Genomic DNA, 17036 nt, shown 5'->3' on the forward strand with positions numbered 1-17036 from the left:
GATTAGATTGCGTATTAGTTGGGAGAGCACCTGGTGGTCTCTCCGATAAAGATTGAGCAATACGCCCCACATCCCGTTCCAAGTTCTGAATCGAAGCCTGCTGATTTCTAACTTGTTGTTTTGTAGATTCCCCATCTTGCCTCAAAGCAGTGATACTTTCGTCCGTTTTCATGATAAAACCCCGTAGCAACTCCTCCAAAGGAGGCATCTTATTCTCTGGCTGTTGAACTGGTGGCATAGGCTGCTGGAAATTCCTAGGTGGTGCTTGCTGATTTCTGTTATTAAACCCAGGCGGCCTGTACGGATATACCTTCTGATTGCCCTGATAAACCTGATTACCACTCTGATAATTGTTACCGCCCATGTTATTCGCCTGATTGAAAAACTGTCTTCCACCCTGAAATTCACTAAGGGCAAAATCACCCTTCTTAACGTAACCCAGATAATTAGCCTGTTCCTCCATTGACGCTTGATCACAATCTTTGGTAAGATGAGGTCCTTGGCTTAATTCACAACCCACTTTCATAGCGTGCATCTCTTTAGTCATCGACTCCATCTGTCTCTTAAAAGTCGCAAGTTGAGCCTTAACTGCAGCAAGCTCGTCACTAGTTTCGGTACTAGCAACATAAGAAGAGCGAGAAAGATCTAATTCTTGATGCCAATCATACAAATGCGTGGCAGTATCTGAGATGATTTCATAAGCGTCATCCGGAGTCTTTTTCATCAAAGAACCACCTGCAGCAATATCAAGTTCTTTCCTTGTTGGCACATTAACCCCCTTGTAGAAAATTTGGACCTTATTGAAGTTGTTCAACCCGTGTTGAGGACAATTACGTAACATTTTTCCGAACCGTGTCCAAGCATCATAAAGTGTCTCATGTGGCTTCTGAACAAAGTGACTAATTTCGCTCTGCAGTTGAGCGGCCTTTGCAGCTGGAAAGAAACGTTGCAAAAAATTTATCTTCCATTGTAGCCCAACTATCAATTTCACCTTCGGGCAATGAGTCTAACCAATCCTTGGCGTCATCTTTCAAAGACCAAGGAAAAACCCTCAAATAGATAACTGTCTCCGCGATATTTGTAATCTTGAACAAGTTGCAAATGCTTTTAAAGGAACGAAGATGCTCGAATGCATCCTCCTTCGGTGTACCTCTGAATTGGCATTGGTGAGTTATCATATTAAGAATCTGTCCCTTGACTTCAAAATCTGTAGTGACTGGTGGTTGCCTGATGGTGTGTCCGTTACCAGCCCTTGTGGCTTTCATCAATGCTTCCATAGTCTGTCCTGCTGCTCCTTCAGCCATGTTAACTTCTTCCTTAATATACTCAAAATCCGGAATATAAAAAGGTAACTCAGCGAAATCCTCGGCGATTTCCTGTTCTTCTTTAGCCTTGCTGCGTGTGTAGTAAACTCTAGACGGTTCCATAGTTATTTGTACCTAACCTGCGATCACACCACAACAAAACCGCGCGTAAATCCAAACAAAAATAATAAAACAGAAAAATAACTTTTGCGAGAATTGCTTCTCACAAAAGGATCGAATAATCAAAAGCTTAACCAAATTCCCAATAATTACACCGCTCCCCGGCAGCGGCGCCAAAAAGTTGATGTGTAATTTCGTACTCTAAATTATTAGCTAAATACCTATCGATTATCACACAATACAGGCAACTATAACCAGTTCGTGTAGTAATTAAACAAGTATTTGACCAATTCGTTCCACAGAGAGCAGGTAATTGAAAACTTGAACTATTAATTATTCTAAGATTTAAAAAGGGGAGTTTTGTTGTAAAACTGATTAAACGCGAAAGTAAATTAAACTTAACTCAATAAGAAACAAAGGTATCCACTTAGCTACAATTCCCTAGGCTAGGATTGCTCGGTTAAACTCGTTAAGTAAACAATTATAATGATGTGACACTGTATTTATCTGTCGATTCCTATAGTTTAAGACTAGCAACCTAAGTATAATTGTCGTTAACCTAGAATTACTAACCAATTCACAACGATATTACTCAAGATTATAATCTAACTTAGGTTGGTTTGGTGTCCCTTACAACCTCACAATTATTGTGACTAATTTCAAGCTCAACCACTATACGATTAATTTTATTATCGGTGTCCCTCATAAAATCTCACGTATTCCTAAATTATTCACGTTCAATAATCTAGTAAAAGCTATTAATCAATTTAACTGTCGTTAGTTGATCAATAACTTCCGTGATTTAACAATCAATAAGCTTTAATAACGGTGGATCTTAGCTAGACATAAACTTGTGTAATTTTAATTAATTGTCGTTAACCAAAAGATCGCAATCCATCACCTAGGTTCATGCATCTAAGCGAATACTAAATAATTAGCTACTCATGGTAAAGCAAAGAACAAATAAATAAGAAGAACAATTAAACATAATCATTGAATTGAATGAAGAACAAATTAATAAAAGTAATAAAAGTTAGTATAAAGATTAAACTAACCAAGAATGATATTGTAGCTTAAACCCTTGTAAAATAATGAAGAAAGACAAAGAAATTCGTAACTAATGTTGCTGTGAAAGAAGATTCGTAAATAAAACTGCATACCCTAAATTGGGGTAAAATTCGTCTATTTATAGGAGCTGGAAAAACAGCTGGAACCGACCCAAGTCGCGATCCGCGACAACCCATCGCGATCCGCGACAACCTCATCGCGATACGCGATGACCAGGACGCGACAAAGTCACTTGAAACGCGACAAAATGGTCAGAATGCCCTTTTTTCCATGTCGTGTTCTGATGCACTTCATCACGTATCATGATGACCAAAACGCAATAAACTTCATCCTGAAGCGATGGAAACTGATTTTTTCACCCGATTCACATTTATCTTCAACTCTAACTTCGTTTTGGCTATGTCTTCAATAAAATCAACAATAATGAGCCAACGAACCATATCTTGACACTTTCTTCATTTTGAACTCAAATAACTCGATATCTTAATCAAAGTCTTCAAAATACCAGCAAATGGAACAAGATAACGCCCAAAATATATGTATGAAAATGGCGTTATCAACTTGTTAGCATGTTTATTCTCAGGTTCCCTAGAAGTCTTCCGCTGTTTGCTTATATGCTAGACAAGCTATGTGCATGGAGTCTTACATGACATATTTTTCAATGAAACGTTGCATTTACCAAATCATCACTATGTATCTTATTTTGACTGCATTGTCAACGGAAGTACTATTGTAAACTATTATTTACGGTGATTGTCTATATGTAGAAATCATCAGATGTCGAAAACCTTTGATTTAAATATTCATTTATGGTGTGCCTTTTCAAAAGAATGCAATGTTTACAAAACGTATCATATAGAGGTCAAATACCTCGCAATGAAATCAATGAATGACGTATTAGCCATATGGATTTGGAGCGATCGTCACAACAATGAACTGTGATTTTGTTGAAACTGAATAGTTTTACAAAAATACCCAACTTACGAGTGAAGGGGAGAATGAAAGTAATGACACTCTCAGTTGGATGACATGGGTTCCACATCAAATATCTCAAACACAAAACCCTGAACCACCTCAAACACGAGAGCGCGAGCCAACACAAAACCCCGAACCTATACAAACTCCAACACTAAACTCAGAGCCAACACAACCAACACAAAACCATGAACCCACAGAAACTATCCCACCAAACCATGAGACTACTGAAACCTCCTAGAACAATGAACATCAAACACATGAGGAACAAAATGACACAAATTCTGATGAAACCACCCAACGATATGTCCTACCTCAAAGAGTCAATAGAGGTGTCCCACCAAAACGATATTCTCCAGAAAAAGAAGCGCAAAGATCTAGATATCCTATGGCTAATATAGCACAAGGAAACCTGTCAAAAGAAGCTCAAAAATTTAATTCCGTAATTTACTCTGAAAATATTCCAACTTCTATTGAACAAGCGTTCAAATCAAAAAACTGGAAAAAAGCAATGGAAGTTGAAATGGAAGCTCTGAATGATAATGACACTTGGGAAAAATGTGTCATACCTCAAGGGAAAAACCAGTGGGATGTTGATGGGTATATACGATAAAATATAAACCCGATGGAACAATTGAAAGATACAAAGCACGACTGGTTGCGAAAGGGTACACTCAGACATACGGGATTGATTACTCCGAAACCTTCTCACCAGTTGCAAAGATTGATACCATTAGAGTTCTCTTCTCTATCACTGCAAATGAAGATTGGCGACTTCATCAATTTGATGTGAAGAATGCTTTTCTCCATGGCGAATTAAAAGAGGAAGTCTATATGGAAGCACCACCTGGATTCACTGACAACTTTAGAAACAGGGAAGTTTGTCGACTTAAAAAGGTTTTATATGGGTTAAAACAATCACCACGGGCTTGGTTTGGGAGATTTACACTATTTATGAAAAATATGATTTTAAACAAAGCAACTCGGATCATACTCTCTTTTTTAAACAAAAAGAAAATTTAATTACATGTTTAATCATTTATGTTGATGATATGATAATAACAGGAAATGATAAAGAGAAAATTTCTAACTTAATAATGAACTTATTTAAAGAATTTGAAATGAAAGATTTGGGCAGACTTAAGTATTTTTTGGGGATTGAGGTATTACGATCCCAACAGGGAATATTTATCTGTCAAAAAAAGTATGTTCTTGATTTTCTTGCAGAAACAGGTATGATTGATTGTAAACCAGGTGATACTCCAATGATTCCAAACCAAAAGTTATATATGGAAGACGAAGCTGATCTTGCTGACAAAGGGCAATACCAAAGGATGGTGGGAAAACTCATCTATCTTGCTCACACTCGGCCAGATATAGCACATGCAGTTGGAGTTGTGAGCCAGTTTATGCATCAACCACAGGTTCACCATATGGAAGTTGTAATGAGGATCATCAGATACTTAAAGAAAACAGCAGGCAATGGAGTTGTATTCAAAAAGAATGGGCACCTTGAAGAACAAGTTTATACGGATGCAAGTTGGGCTGGAGAAAAAGGAGATAGACGATCAACTTCAGGTTTCTTCACAATAGTTGGAGGAAACTTAGTTGCGTGGAAGAGTAAGAAGCAAAAGGTTGTTTCTCTGTCAAGTGCTGAATCAGAATTTAGAGGAATAGCAAAAGGGGTAGTCGAAGCATTATGGATTCGAAAACTTTTAACATAAATTGGATTCCCTCCAAAAGAAGCCATCCAAATCTTATGCGACAATGAAGCAGCCATCGCTATATCAGAAAATCCTGTTCAACATGATCGAACTAAATATGTTGAAGTAGACAGACACTTTATCAGAGAGAAACTAGATGGGGAAATAATTTCTCTTCCATCCATCAGATCAGAAGATCAACTGGCTGACATTCTCACCAAATCGGTCAATGAAAGACTGTTTAGTGAAGTTCTTACCAAGTTGAATATCGAAAATCCCACTATTCAACTTGAGGGGGAGTGTTAGAAATAATATGACTTACCTGTTTGGGTAATTGACTTTAGGATTAGAAGAGTCAATCCTCATCACTTCCCAATATAGAAGATCACAAGTGTACATGTGGGACAGCTTCAACGGATAGAGCAGGCTGCACTACACAACATCTTTCCACAATTGCAAAAGGGGTTCCAAAAGTCATATTGGATCCAATCCTTTTTTAGAAATAGCTGTTGTAGCTTCTTGTGTATAAAACACATATCAAATGTAACATAAAAATCCAATTCTATTATATCAAATAAATCTATTAATCAATACAAGATCAGATTATCAATTATCATTATCAAATTATCAATTGAAACAGAAATTGTCATGTATTTCAGATAACCAACTTGATCATAGTTTTCATTGAGACCCGTGATGAGTTGTAAAACGATGTGATCGTTTTCGAGCGCCGGACCAACATTAGCCAGTTGGTCAGCAATAGTTTTGACAGCTTGGCAATATGAGGTAACATTGGGATAATTGTCAAGCCTGATGTTGGCGAATTTATGTCGAAGATGAACTGTACGGGAATTTTTGTTATCTTCGAAAATTGACTTGATGCGATCCCACGCGTCTTGGGCTGTTTGATCCGGCTTTAATATGTTATCTAACATATCGAGTGAAATTGTTCCATAAATCCATTGAAGCACAATAGCGTCTAATCGATCCTATGATTCTTTGTTGATGGGAGAGGAAGAATCAGTCTCGATAGTAGATGATGATGATGATGAATCAGTGGTTGAGGATTTGGGAATGATGTGTTCGATAACTTGATAGGCTTTGCAGTGGGTTTTGAACAAGCTTACCCAAGACAGGTATTTACTGGTATCCATGTCAAGAGTGATAGGAATAGTATTTTTGATATTAGTAACTGTTAGTGCAGGGTGAAACTTAGTATTTTCTGCCATTGGAGATAAAACAGAGATTGCAAAAGAGAAGGTTTCAGCTGTGAAAAGAAGAAGAATTTGGATCGAGGTTAGGGTGATGCCATGATAGAATATATTGCTTGATTTGATCTGTACAATAGGATGGCATATATAGCAGATTTACAATGCATACAATATCTCCTATTTTAGGCTATGATACAAACCTTGATTGATAAGCTAAAGGTCAGCTATATCTTGATTGACTTTCTAACAATAGGCTAATGGTTAGTTACAATAATATCTCATACTGATATAGTCAAATATACAGGCTATTAGCGGTCAACTCGAATAGACCGTATCAACGATTCTATTTTTCCCAAGTTCTATAAAACTAGTAGACCCATTCATATTCATATTTATATCCATAATCCATGATCATATATATCTCAAAATTTGATTCAATAACTCTTTCAAATTTGGGCAACAAGTATGAGTAAAATTTGAGGAAATGAAGGCAAAAATCTATGGTATTAAGAGGCAAAAAGGGTTTTTTTTTTTTTTTTTTTTTTGAATTCGGTACTAGTCGACCAAAGTGAAGTAATTGGTAATTGGTAATTGGTAATTGGTAATTGGTAAACATGTGTAACCCATTTGTTCGACTTCATAATCAGTTACTAATCTTGATTTTCTACCTACTTTGTTCGACTACACTTTTAACAATTTTAGGGGTGGTCGACAAAAAAACTTGATCCACCACAATATAAGGTTGGTCGACTATGTAGTCGACCAAAATTATATTGTGGTCGACCAAGCCTTTGATAATAGTTGGTCGACCACCTTGAAAATGAGGTGATCGACCGGACTAAAGGGCTGGTCGACCAAAATTTTGGTCGTCTGGTGGTGTATAATGGCAATTGTTTTAGAAAAAAAGTGTATTTTGTTTGAAAATATTAAAAAAATGTATATTGGCCAGTTTTCCTTTACAAAATCATATGTTAATCCCAGTTATAATAGATGCACATGTGCTTCTAAAGCTCCTTTCGATGAAGTATTCAATTATTTTAATAGTATTTGTTTTTATGTAAAAAAAAGAAGTCATCTCTTTTTAACTATTCAATATTATTATTATTATTATTATTATTATTATTATTATTATTATTATTATTATTATTATTATTATTACTATAACTATATAGATTAGAGCAAATTTTCGTTACTATTTATAAATAGTAACTTTTTCGTCCTTTAGTATTTTTTTTTTAAATTGAATTAAAAATTATTTATTTACTCCATATATTGTAGCATCTAAAATTCACAAATGATCATATTACATTTTAGTAAACCTTTTTTTCCAAATAGCTCTCTTATAGATTATTGATTACACAATCGATTAAGCAACTTTATATTAACTTTATCAACCATGAAAGTATATGAGTTGTTTTTACAACGTTTTTTTCAACTAATATATATTTTTTAATTTCTTCACCCATACAATATCAAATATATAATTATCAAATATATAATTAGTTAGTTTATAATCAGAAGAAAAAAGTTAAACTATTCTACGTTTTAATCTACAACTATAAGAGATGTTTGGTATGTTGAAACAAATTATTGCACCTTAAATTATGTTACGTTTATTAAAGTTAAAATATTTTCATTACAAAAATCTTTATCTACATTTCGGAGCAGTGGTCGCCGCAACGCGCGGTTGGTCGCCCGCTTGTTTGCTACATAAGTTAAAATCATTTTTTGAAAAAAAAAAAAAAAAGGCAAATGTAAAAGAATAATAAAAAACTTTGATCAGGTGCAAGCTTACAATTAAATATCTTATGCCCACATTTGTAGGCTCTAAGGCTAAAATTGGAATATGAACTGATTCCTTATTTACCAAAACAATTTACCAAAACAATTTACCAAAACAATGCCAAAAATTAAGCATATCCTAACAAATTTTATATTTGATACCAAAAGTTTAGCAAATCAATTCGGTGAGTTATACGTCCATTACCTCTAATTTACATGGTAATTTATATAATAAATTGGATACATATCTTCTATTATGCAACTAGCTTTTAAGAGCCCGTGCGTTGCACGGAGACTCCTAATCAAACAAACTGAAAACGTATATGTTATATCAATTAACGGTATGATAACGTATCTATAAAATAGTATTCGGAAACGTTTCTATTGGCACCTATTAGGTGGATGATACAATTACAATGACGAAAGCCTTCATCATCGATAGTTAAGAAACAAAATTGTGGGATAGAAAGTGGCAACTTCACTACATTGTATTAAATCAGGTGATGGCTTGGCCGGTGGACCTGTGTACATAAATTGTTTGTTGAAGTTGGGTATAATCAGGTACCGAGCTAATGCATGTACATAACCTGCATATGTTGTAAAAAACAAAATTAGTATGGCATGCCACAGGAGGTTGAGCATAGATTTAACTAAATTGAGTAATTAAGTCAAATTGGAATGGGTTGAGTACGACAATATTTTGTTTACATAACTTTAACAAATTGGAATGGGTTGGTAAAAGCACTTCATACACACTATAATATAGAAAAGTCTAACTGTTGGCAGAATTATGATTTTGGTTTCAAAATTATGGAAGTCAAGTTTTGCATAGTTTATGTTAACCAAAACATAATAACTGTATCTATGTTTTTTTTGGGTAAAGGGTTCAAACCAGACAAAATTCATTAAATTAAAATGACAAAATTGCATGGGGGGTCCTTGTGGTATATTCAAAACTACAACCGGGGTCCAAAAGAATTTTTTCAGTATTGAGGGTCACTGTGGTATGCATTTATTTCATGGAGAGTCCAATTCGCTAACTGCTGGTATCTTTTCTGTTAAATTACATCATGTGCAACGCACATGAGGGTAAAATGGTCATTTCATAAAACCCTTCATTCCTTTTGACATACGACTCTGTCTAATTTTGTCTCTGTGTAATTTTGTCTCTGTATGTATGTACACCCATTTACATTTGTTTATCTCTACATGAATCTTTTTGTTTGTAAATACAAACAAATTAGGGAAAATAAATCAGCAATCAAGTTTTACATTCATATAATTCATCAAGATAGCAATATTGTGTTGGCATCTACATTTTCACAATTTGCCATATTTAAGCCGTTAAGCTTAAGCAATAAGCTATGTAAATAAGCTAATTCAATCAATCATTACTATCTTGATTCAAGATTAAGAAACCTCAAACTACATTGAATTTGGGAGAAAAGAACTGAAGTAGCCCTAATATTTCATTAGGACTTGAATCAGACTTCAATAACGGATAAATTATTTCACAAAACAGAACCCTATAAATAAATAAGCATGTGATGCGATGATTTATTTACCTGAAACACACATTCTTTGGAACATTACACAACTCACAGCCGCCGTTAACACCAACAATCGGTAGCTGCAACCGCCAAAGTCCGGTTGCAGAAGGAACACCTTCTTTTTGAACACCACCGATTGCAAAATGAACATCAATTTCGTTCTTTAAAATGTAAAGTTTTTTTGACGAACAAAGCCACCGTCTTTGATATACATCGCTTGCCGGACCTTTTTCATTCGGGTTGACCTTTTTCATCCGATTTATATAATCCCAATTTCGGGTTGACCCGCTACAACCACCATTTTCAGATCTAAGTTGTCGTCTAGATCCGATTTATGTAAATCGATGGTGGTTCATGGTAGCTCCGGGGAATCAAATTAAGAACCCGTATACATACGAATCAAAATAGAAACCTGATTTCATCCATTCTTTTTTCTTCCAAGGGTGTTTGGAATTAGGTTTTTTTTAGGTTTAAGTTGAAGTGGTATGAAATAGGTGGGTACTTGGTAGTAGCTCTGTTGAATTTGACTTCTTTTTAATTTTAGGTATTTGGATGTTCAGCAGGTTATAAAAATGATGAACATGATGAAGGTGAGAGAAGAATGTTAAGCAGGTTATAAAAATGATGAACATGTAATTTTGTCTAGATTAAAAAAAGAAAAGTAGAAAGGGAAAGAGAAACTGTCAAAATGACTATTGTACCCTCATGTGCACCACACATGATGGAATTTAACAGAATATTTAACGTCTGTTAGGCAATTGGACTCCCCATGAAACAAGTGCATACCACAGTGACCCTCAATGTCGAAAAAAAAAATTTTTAGACCCCGGTTGTAGTTTTGAACATACCACAGGGACCCCCCATGCAATTTTGTCAATTAAAATATTATGTGCAAGTTAACGATTGGTAAACCAACCGGGGAGTTTTTATGGACATCCGAAACCCAAACAACTATTACTATCATGCTAAATACTAATCTATAACAAATCAAATTGCTAAGGCCCAATAAGTAAAAACCATAATACACTGAATTATAAAATTTCATTCTTGGGCAAAGCAAATTGTAATTCAAAAAAGTCAATTTCTCTTCTAAGATTAGTAGACCAAAAGCAGCATGCCCAATATATCGTTGAATCATTGTTGAGCCCAAATCATTGTGTTGTGAAAGTAATACAGCAAACCTAAGTCCATAAACCTTACTAACAAATCGAAATCATAATACTTTCCTAAATCCATGACTTTAAATCCCATATAAGCCCCATCCATCACCACTTTTTGATCTCGGTGTATATAAGACCCAATATCTTGAATTTCCACATTTAGTCTCAAACATTTATGGAGTGAAAACTGTCCCATAACCCAAGTCATCTGCAATATACTATCACTGACCCATGTACTGTAGCAGTAATAATGTAGACCCATCACAGTGTACTGGAAATATATTTGACCCATAACATCACAACAGTATCCACAACAGCACCAAAAATATCCCGAATCACAGTTGAAACAAACTGATGTGTAAAGAAAACCCAGGATGCACAAAATATGGTAATATTGATCGAACCCATATACATAGAAGAAGTAATAGTAGTAGTAATGACCCAACTCACATATAATTAAGAAATAATAACCCCATTACAATGGCAAAACTCATCATTATTGATAGCCCGTAAATTCACAGCTCCTCGATAAGCTCCTATTCCTTATTAAAGCCATCTTAGACAATTTAGATGTATAAACAATGTAAACAATATTATAGATATGAAATTATTAACATACAATACTTGAGAAATAGGAAATTCCAGGTATCTGGAGCTATCAAAGGCAGGAATTACAACCCGAAGACTGTTTATGGGATGATCTTAAGTGCCTTATATAACCTGACGACTGCATCACTCCAACTTGCTTCGAGTAAATTTCTATATTATTTTGGATTAAGATGCTATATGAAACTCACACGACATATGTTTCGACGATGATTTTGTGGCTAACCCATTGCATCAAAATAAAAATATTTAATCAATTAAAAAGATGGCACGTTCACATGTAATCCAAAAGGCTACATAAATAGTGACCTTTGTGCACCAACATATGTATATCGACGCATGAGCAGTATCATGTAATGATACAAACCCTGAGACCTTAGAAACATGTAAACATGACGTCTCTTGCTTTCATTCAAATCACTAAAAAAAGTATGGTAACTTACCAAATGTAAAGAGGCTGCATTCCTTAACTTTTTGACTATGAATTGTAGGTAAATGCCAATCTAAAGGATTCAATTCAGTTATATATCAATAAAAACATATCATATACTATGTTCAACTGTTATTAAAAGGCTACGGGTTTGAAAGATGTGATCTAAAAAAGTTAGGCTTACCCTATTATAACATGTTGTTTAGCATAGGCAATGACCACCACCGCCAACAACCTTTTCAACAAAATTCCTTCAGCAGCGTAGCTTCGAGCATGGAAAAAACAAAGAACAACTCTGCTAAAAAAAGAAAAAATAAATAAATAAATATGAACTTGAGTTGGGTAAGCCTTTTATAACTTCAAACTGAGATCAACTTGTTCCCCTACTTCATCATTGATGTTTCCATGGATCCTTGCAGATGGAAAGAATGATGTGAAATGTCTTTTGTTGGTTTGAACATTCTATTTCAAATGTATCACTTATATCACCCTACATAAAAATTCAAACAATTTGGTCAACCCAAATAGTAAAATATAATACAATAAACTGTTAAAAGAGTACTCACTTGATAAGGCGAAATATCAACTTCCGAACTCCTATGCGGCTGAGGTGAAGCTTTAGGAGGAGCCAATTTCAGAAAATATTTGGTGAGACAACGATATTCGTCAATAATATTCTCTGTCACTTGACCCATTTTGACACCTAAGCTTAAAGAGCTTTTTGTACATAAGGATCATAAACATTAGCACAAATGCTTTAATAATAACAAATCCTCAAATACAACTATACGGCCAAAAAAAATTTTCAATACCTGAAAGCATGATTTTGAGGCTCTACATCTAAATTTCATGAATATATACTAAAAAACTTATATCTCATGTCCTATCAAATCTTCCTTCATTCACATTTACATTTAGTCATACTCAATTTTTACTAAAGGTGGCAATTGCTACTCATTACATAGATTGGCCGATTAATGTCAGGTTTCATCTCTCATGTGTCAAACATGTATGTAGTTTAAGAAGACTTATATGAAAAAGAAATTGGTCAAAAGGGTAGAAGTCGCCCACAATTTAGTTTTGATGACGGAACCTCCTTAAGCATTATATTTGAACTTTCTAACAATATTCTGTTAACAGATGGAGCATCAATTTTTTAGCATCCCAATCAACAGGAACAAATTGATCACATATTATCATGCTTTTAACACACTAATCTTTTATTAAAGCTAAATAATTCAAGATTGTTTCAAGTCAACCCTAGTCAAGTATTGATACAAAATTATTGAGTCAACAAAAATCGTTATTACGAAGATAATTGGCATGAGTAAAAAATATTACCAGCATCAAAAGCCACAAACGTGATCGAACACTAATACATCGCTTTCGACCCTTAATCGCATTAAACAAAGTTGCACACCCTAAATCACTGCAAACCCTAAATCGCTGCAAAGTAAAATGCAAACCCTTAATCGATGCAACCCCCTAAATCACTGCAAACAAAGTTGCAAACCCTAATAGCTGAACACCCTATCAGCTGACCAGTGATTGTAGAGAGCATATATACTACAATAGTACACCAATACAGACCAAAATAAAATCAAATACCAAAAAAAAAGGAACAAATTACCTCACCAACAACAGATGTGACCATAATTTCCTTCAACACAAACACTACAATATCTAAGCATTGCATACACCACATCAGAAGCAAAAAAAAAAAAAAAATTTAAAAATTATAATAATACATATAATTGCAACTCAAACAACAACAGAAAGCAAAAGGAAAACCACACGTACCTTTGGAAAACAACACGCTTCTATGAGGAAGAGAAGCTACGCTGAAACACAAATATGCATCCAATATATTAGTAAAAATTGCACGCAAATTAAGCATAGAACTACAGTAATCAAAGCATAATATGATGGTTCGACCCGTTTTTGTTACACTCGATCCGCAACGTGACACTCAATCTCATCTTCAAGCCTACCTCCAAAAGTAAGTTGTTGTTATATGTGGCAAACGGGCTGGTTGGGTAACAGGTTATAACGGGTCGGGTAAATCACCTTAGACACATACATATCAGCAAATTCCACTTTGAACTCTACAATCTATAACAAAAAACCCAAGTAATCATCAGATCTAGAAATATTTTACACAAAAACAAAATTTTGTTACACATATACACAATTCCAAACATAAGCAAAAAACTGAAACACACAACAAACATCAACTCATCAAATATACCTATAGTAATCATAATGATATTAATATTCAGAAAAAGTTATATAAACATATTAACTTCTATCACGGCATCAAAACAGATTCACATTCGCATTAGTCACTTTAGAAATAATACAACATTGCCATATAAGGTCGTTGATATAATAGGTAATATGTGTAAAAGGTAAACAATTTGACTTTATCAACAAACAAAACAAATTGGCTTAATTGTACATAAAAAAAAAAAAAAAAAAAAAAAAATTAAACCTGCCAAAATAATTTGTAAACAATTTGACCATATCAACAAACAAATCAGATTGGGAACTGATTCTAATAGTTCTTATGAATCTCAAGTTGTAATCTTAATGGTTGAAACCATTGTGGCTGAATATGGACCAATACTTTCTTAACTGGTTTATATGTTTATCGATTCACAAAATCTTGTAAAGTCTAGCAAACCAAAAGTCAAACTTGATAATTTGACCCACTTCACAAAGACGAAAACTGCAAATAAAACTAAATGGCTTTCCATTTAGGGGAAAAACTACTTAAATCCAAATCTAAATAGGATATTATATCACAATTTGTTGCTTTTAGACATTACACAATAGCATCGTAACCTAATCCACACACTCTACAAAGTAAAACAATAATGAACAATAACATTATTGCCGCAACGATTGGCAAACAACATCAGTCCATGTAAATAATAAGCAATAATAAATATTAATATGTCAATTTATAAATGAGATGGAAGAAAAATAACAATAGGAAAGAGAGCAATAATAAATATTAATATGTCAATTAATATGTCAAATAGTTTGCAGATGCAATTGGAAATTGATCTAAGAATTTGCATCTAAATATCACGTAACGCAAATATAACAAACGTTAATCGCTCGGCAGTATCAGTTCGTATTGAATATTCATAAAGATCCAATTGATTATACAAAAATCCTAAAAATCTTTAATTATCTATTGAAATCGATACCTGGTACATTCCGATGATAGGTGTCGTCAGAATTATCCCAAAAACCGGGGATTGTGCAAGCAAGTTACCGGAGATAATATACAAAATTAGTACCATTCTGTGCGTAAAATTGCAGCGATTAAATCTGATGTGGCGGCGAGGTTTATCAGCAGCGCCGGAGGACATAATCGGCGGTGTAAATGGTGTGGGTGTAGGAGCGAGGGTAAAGGGAGAGAGGGAGGGATCCGTATGACTGATATTTTTTTTAACCCTAATTTATTTAGGAGTGTATAAAATATGGTTAAATCTGGACACGTGTCGTGATGTCAGGAGTATTATGGATAATCTTTTCCACTAATTAGGAATTAACAATTTTGAGGGTGATTAGCAGGCGGTGTCCTTGTGCTTTATATGATGTATATGGTATATGATATATGATATATGATATGATGATATGATATGATAAGATATGATATGATATGATATATGATGATATGATATGATGATGATGATGATATGATATGATTATACGAGATTTTTTATATTTCTTTAATAAAAAAAGATAGATTTTTTTACGGTCAAATTATTGTAAACATTATTATTATGTATAAATATTGATAGATAGGTTACGTAGATCTTTAAACCCAAAAAAAAAAAAAAAAATCAATGGCAAATTACATACCTTTAATTCTACAAATCGAAATCCTTTGTCATCTTCCTGTTAAATCACTCATTCGATTTCAGCCAGTCTCGAAAGAATGGAAGTCTTTGATTGATAGCACTAAATTTCATTCGGAGTACATTATCGGCCAGGAGAAACCACAACGTTTTCTTATAATTAGGTGCGGTGGCTATATGGATGATGATGATGATGATAGTGAAAGAGGAGAGTATTGTTGGATAGTTGATGACGATGATGATGGTTCTTTCTCTCAACACAAGATTTCCTTGAAGTATCCTTGGTCCGTTAACCCACGGAACGTTAACCGACGGCCCGTTAAAGGAATTCTGAATATATATTCTTTAAAGTTTGTTGGTAGTTCTCATGGCTTGCTTTGCTTTACTAATAATTATTGTTTTGATCATTACGTTATTTGGAATCCTTCGGTAAGAAAATCAGTAGCAATTAATGCGCCTTATTATGATTTAGTTTCCATTGGTTTTGGAGTTTGTCCTAACTCTCTTGACCCTAAGATCGTTAGAATAAATCAAGATTGGTGAGTTCAAGTATTTACATTAAGTGGAGGGGTGTGTAGAAGTCCGTTAACCAAACTTCCAAGTAATTGGTTAATTAAAATCCAATTGTGCACACTAATTTCATTGGCTATAAACCAGTTTAGTTACTGGGGTGCCTATATATGTCATAATAGTTTTACTAATAATTTTACTTATATGATCGTATCATTTAATTTGGCAACTGAAGAATTCACAAAAATAGACGTTCCAAGCAAGTTATCCAACCGTTATCTTGAACTATTTAAACTAAGAGAGTCTCTTGGTGCGGTTCAAAGTGAAAGCAAGGGCTCAGATGAAGTAGTTTACAATGTGTGGTTGATGGATCATGTTTCAAAATCGTTTAGCGAGCTCTTCACAGTTACCTTACCAAAGTGTTGGAAAGTAGTCGGATTCAGGGATAATGACCAACTTATATTAGTAAACATTGATGATAAATATGAAGCACAGTTTGTAGCTTATGACCCCTACTCGCAAAACTTCAACAATCGATCAGGTTATTATGTCGGTAGTTCGGCCTCTTCTACCTCCTCCTACACAGAATCACTACTTCTGCTTAACCGATCAGACACGCTAAATGACGATGAAGGTGATGCAAACATTGCAAGTTTTGAAGATCACAAGATTTGATATCGACTTACTTGTTGAGTTTTGGAGCATGCAGAAAGGAACATTTGAATTGAAGATGAAACTGCAATTT

At 34.3% G+C, this 17036-nt stretch overlaps 1 protein-coding gene across 1 annotated transcript; it reads left to right on the forward strand.

The window, feature by feature from the left end:
* Positions 1-3855: 3855 nt before the first annotated feature.
* Positions 3856-5191, forward strand: LOC139874479 (uncharacterized mitochondrial protein AtMg00820-like). The gene is made up of 4 exons (XM_071861907.1): positions 3856-4067; positions 4109-4205; positions 4695-4700; positions 4892-5191. Exons 1-4 carry the CDS (start codon positions 3856-3858, stop codon positions 5189-5191), a joined length of 615 nt encoding a protein of 204 aa, XP_071718008.1.
* The last annotated feature ends 11845 nt before the right edge of the window (positions 5192-17036 follow it).

The sequence above is a fragment of the Rutidosis leptorrhynchoides genome, chromosome 11 (assembly GCF_046630445.1).
Source record: "Rutidosis leptorrhynchoides isolate AG116_Rl617_1_P2 chromosome 11, CSIRO_AGI_Rlap_v1, whole genome shotgun sequence".
Taxonomy (NCBI): Eukaryota; Viridiplantae; Streptophyta; class Magnoliopsida; order Asterales; family Asteraceae; genus Rutidosis; species Rutidosis leptorrhynchoides.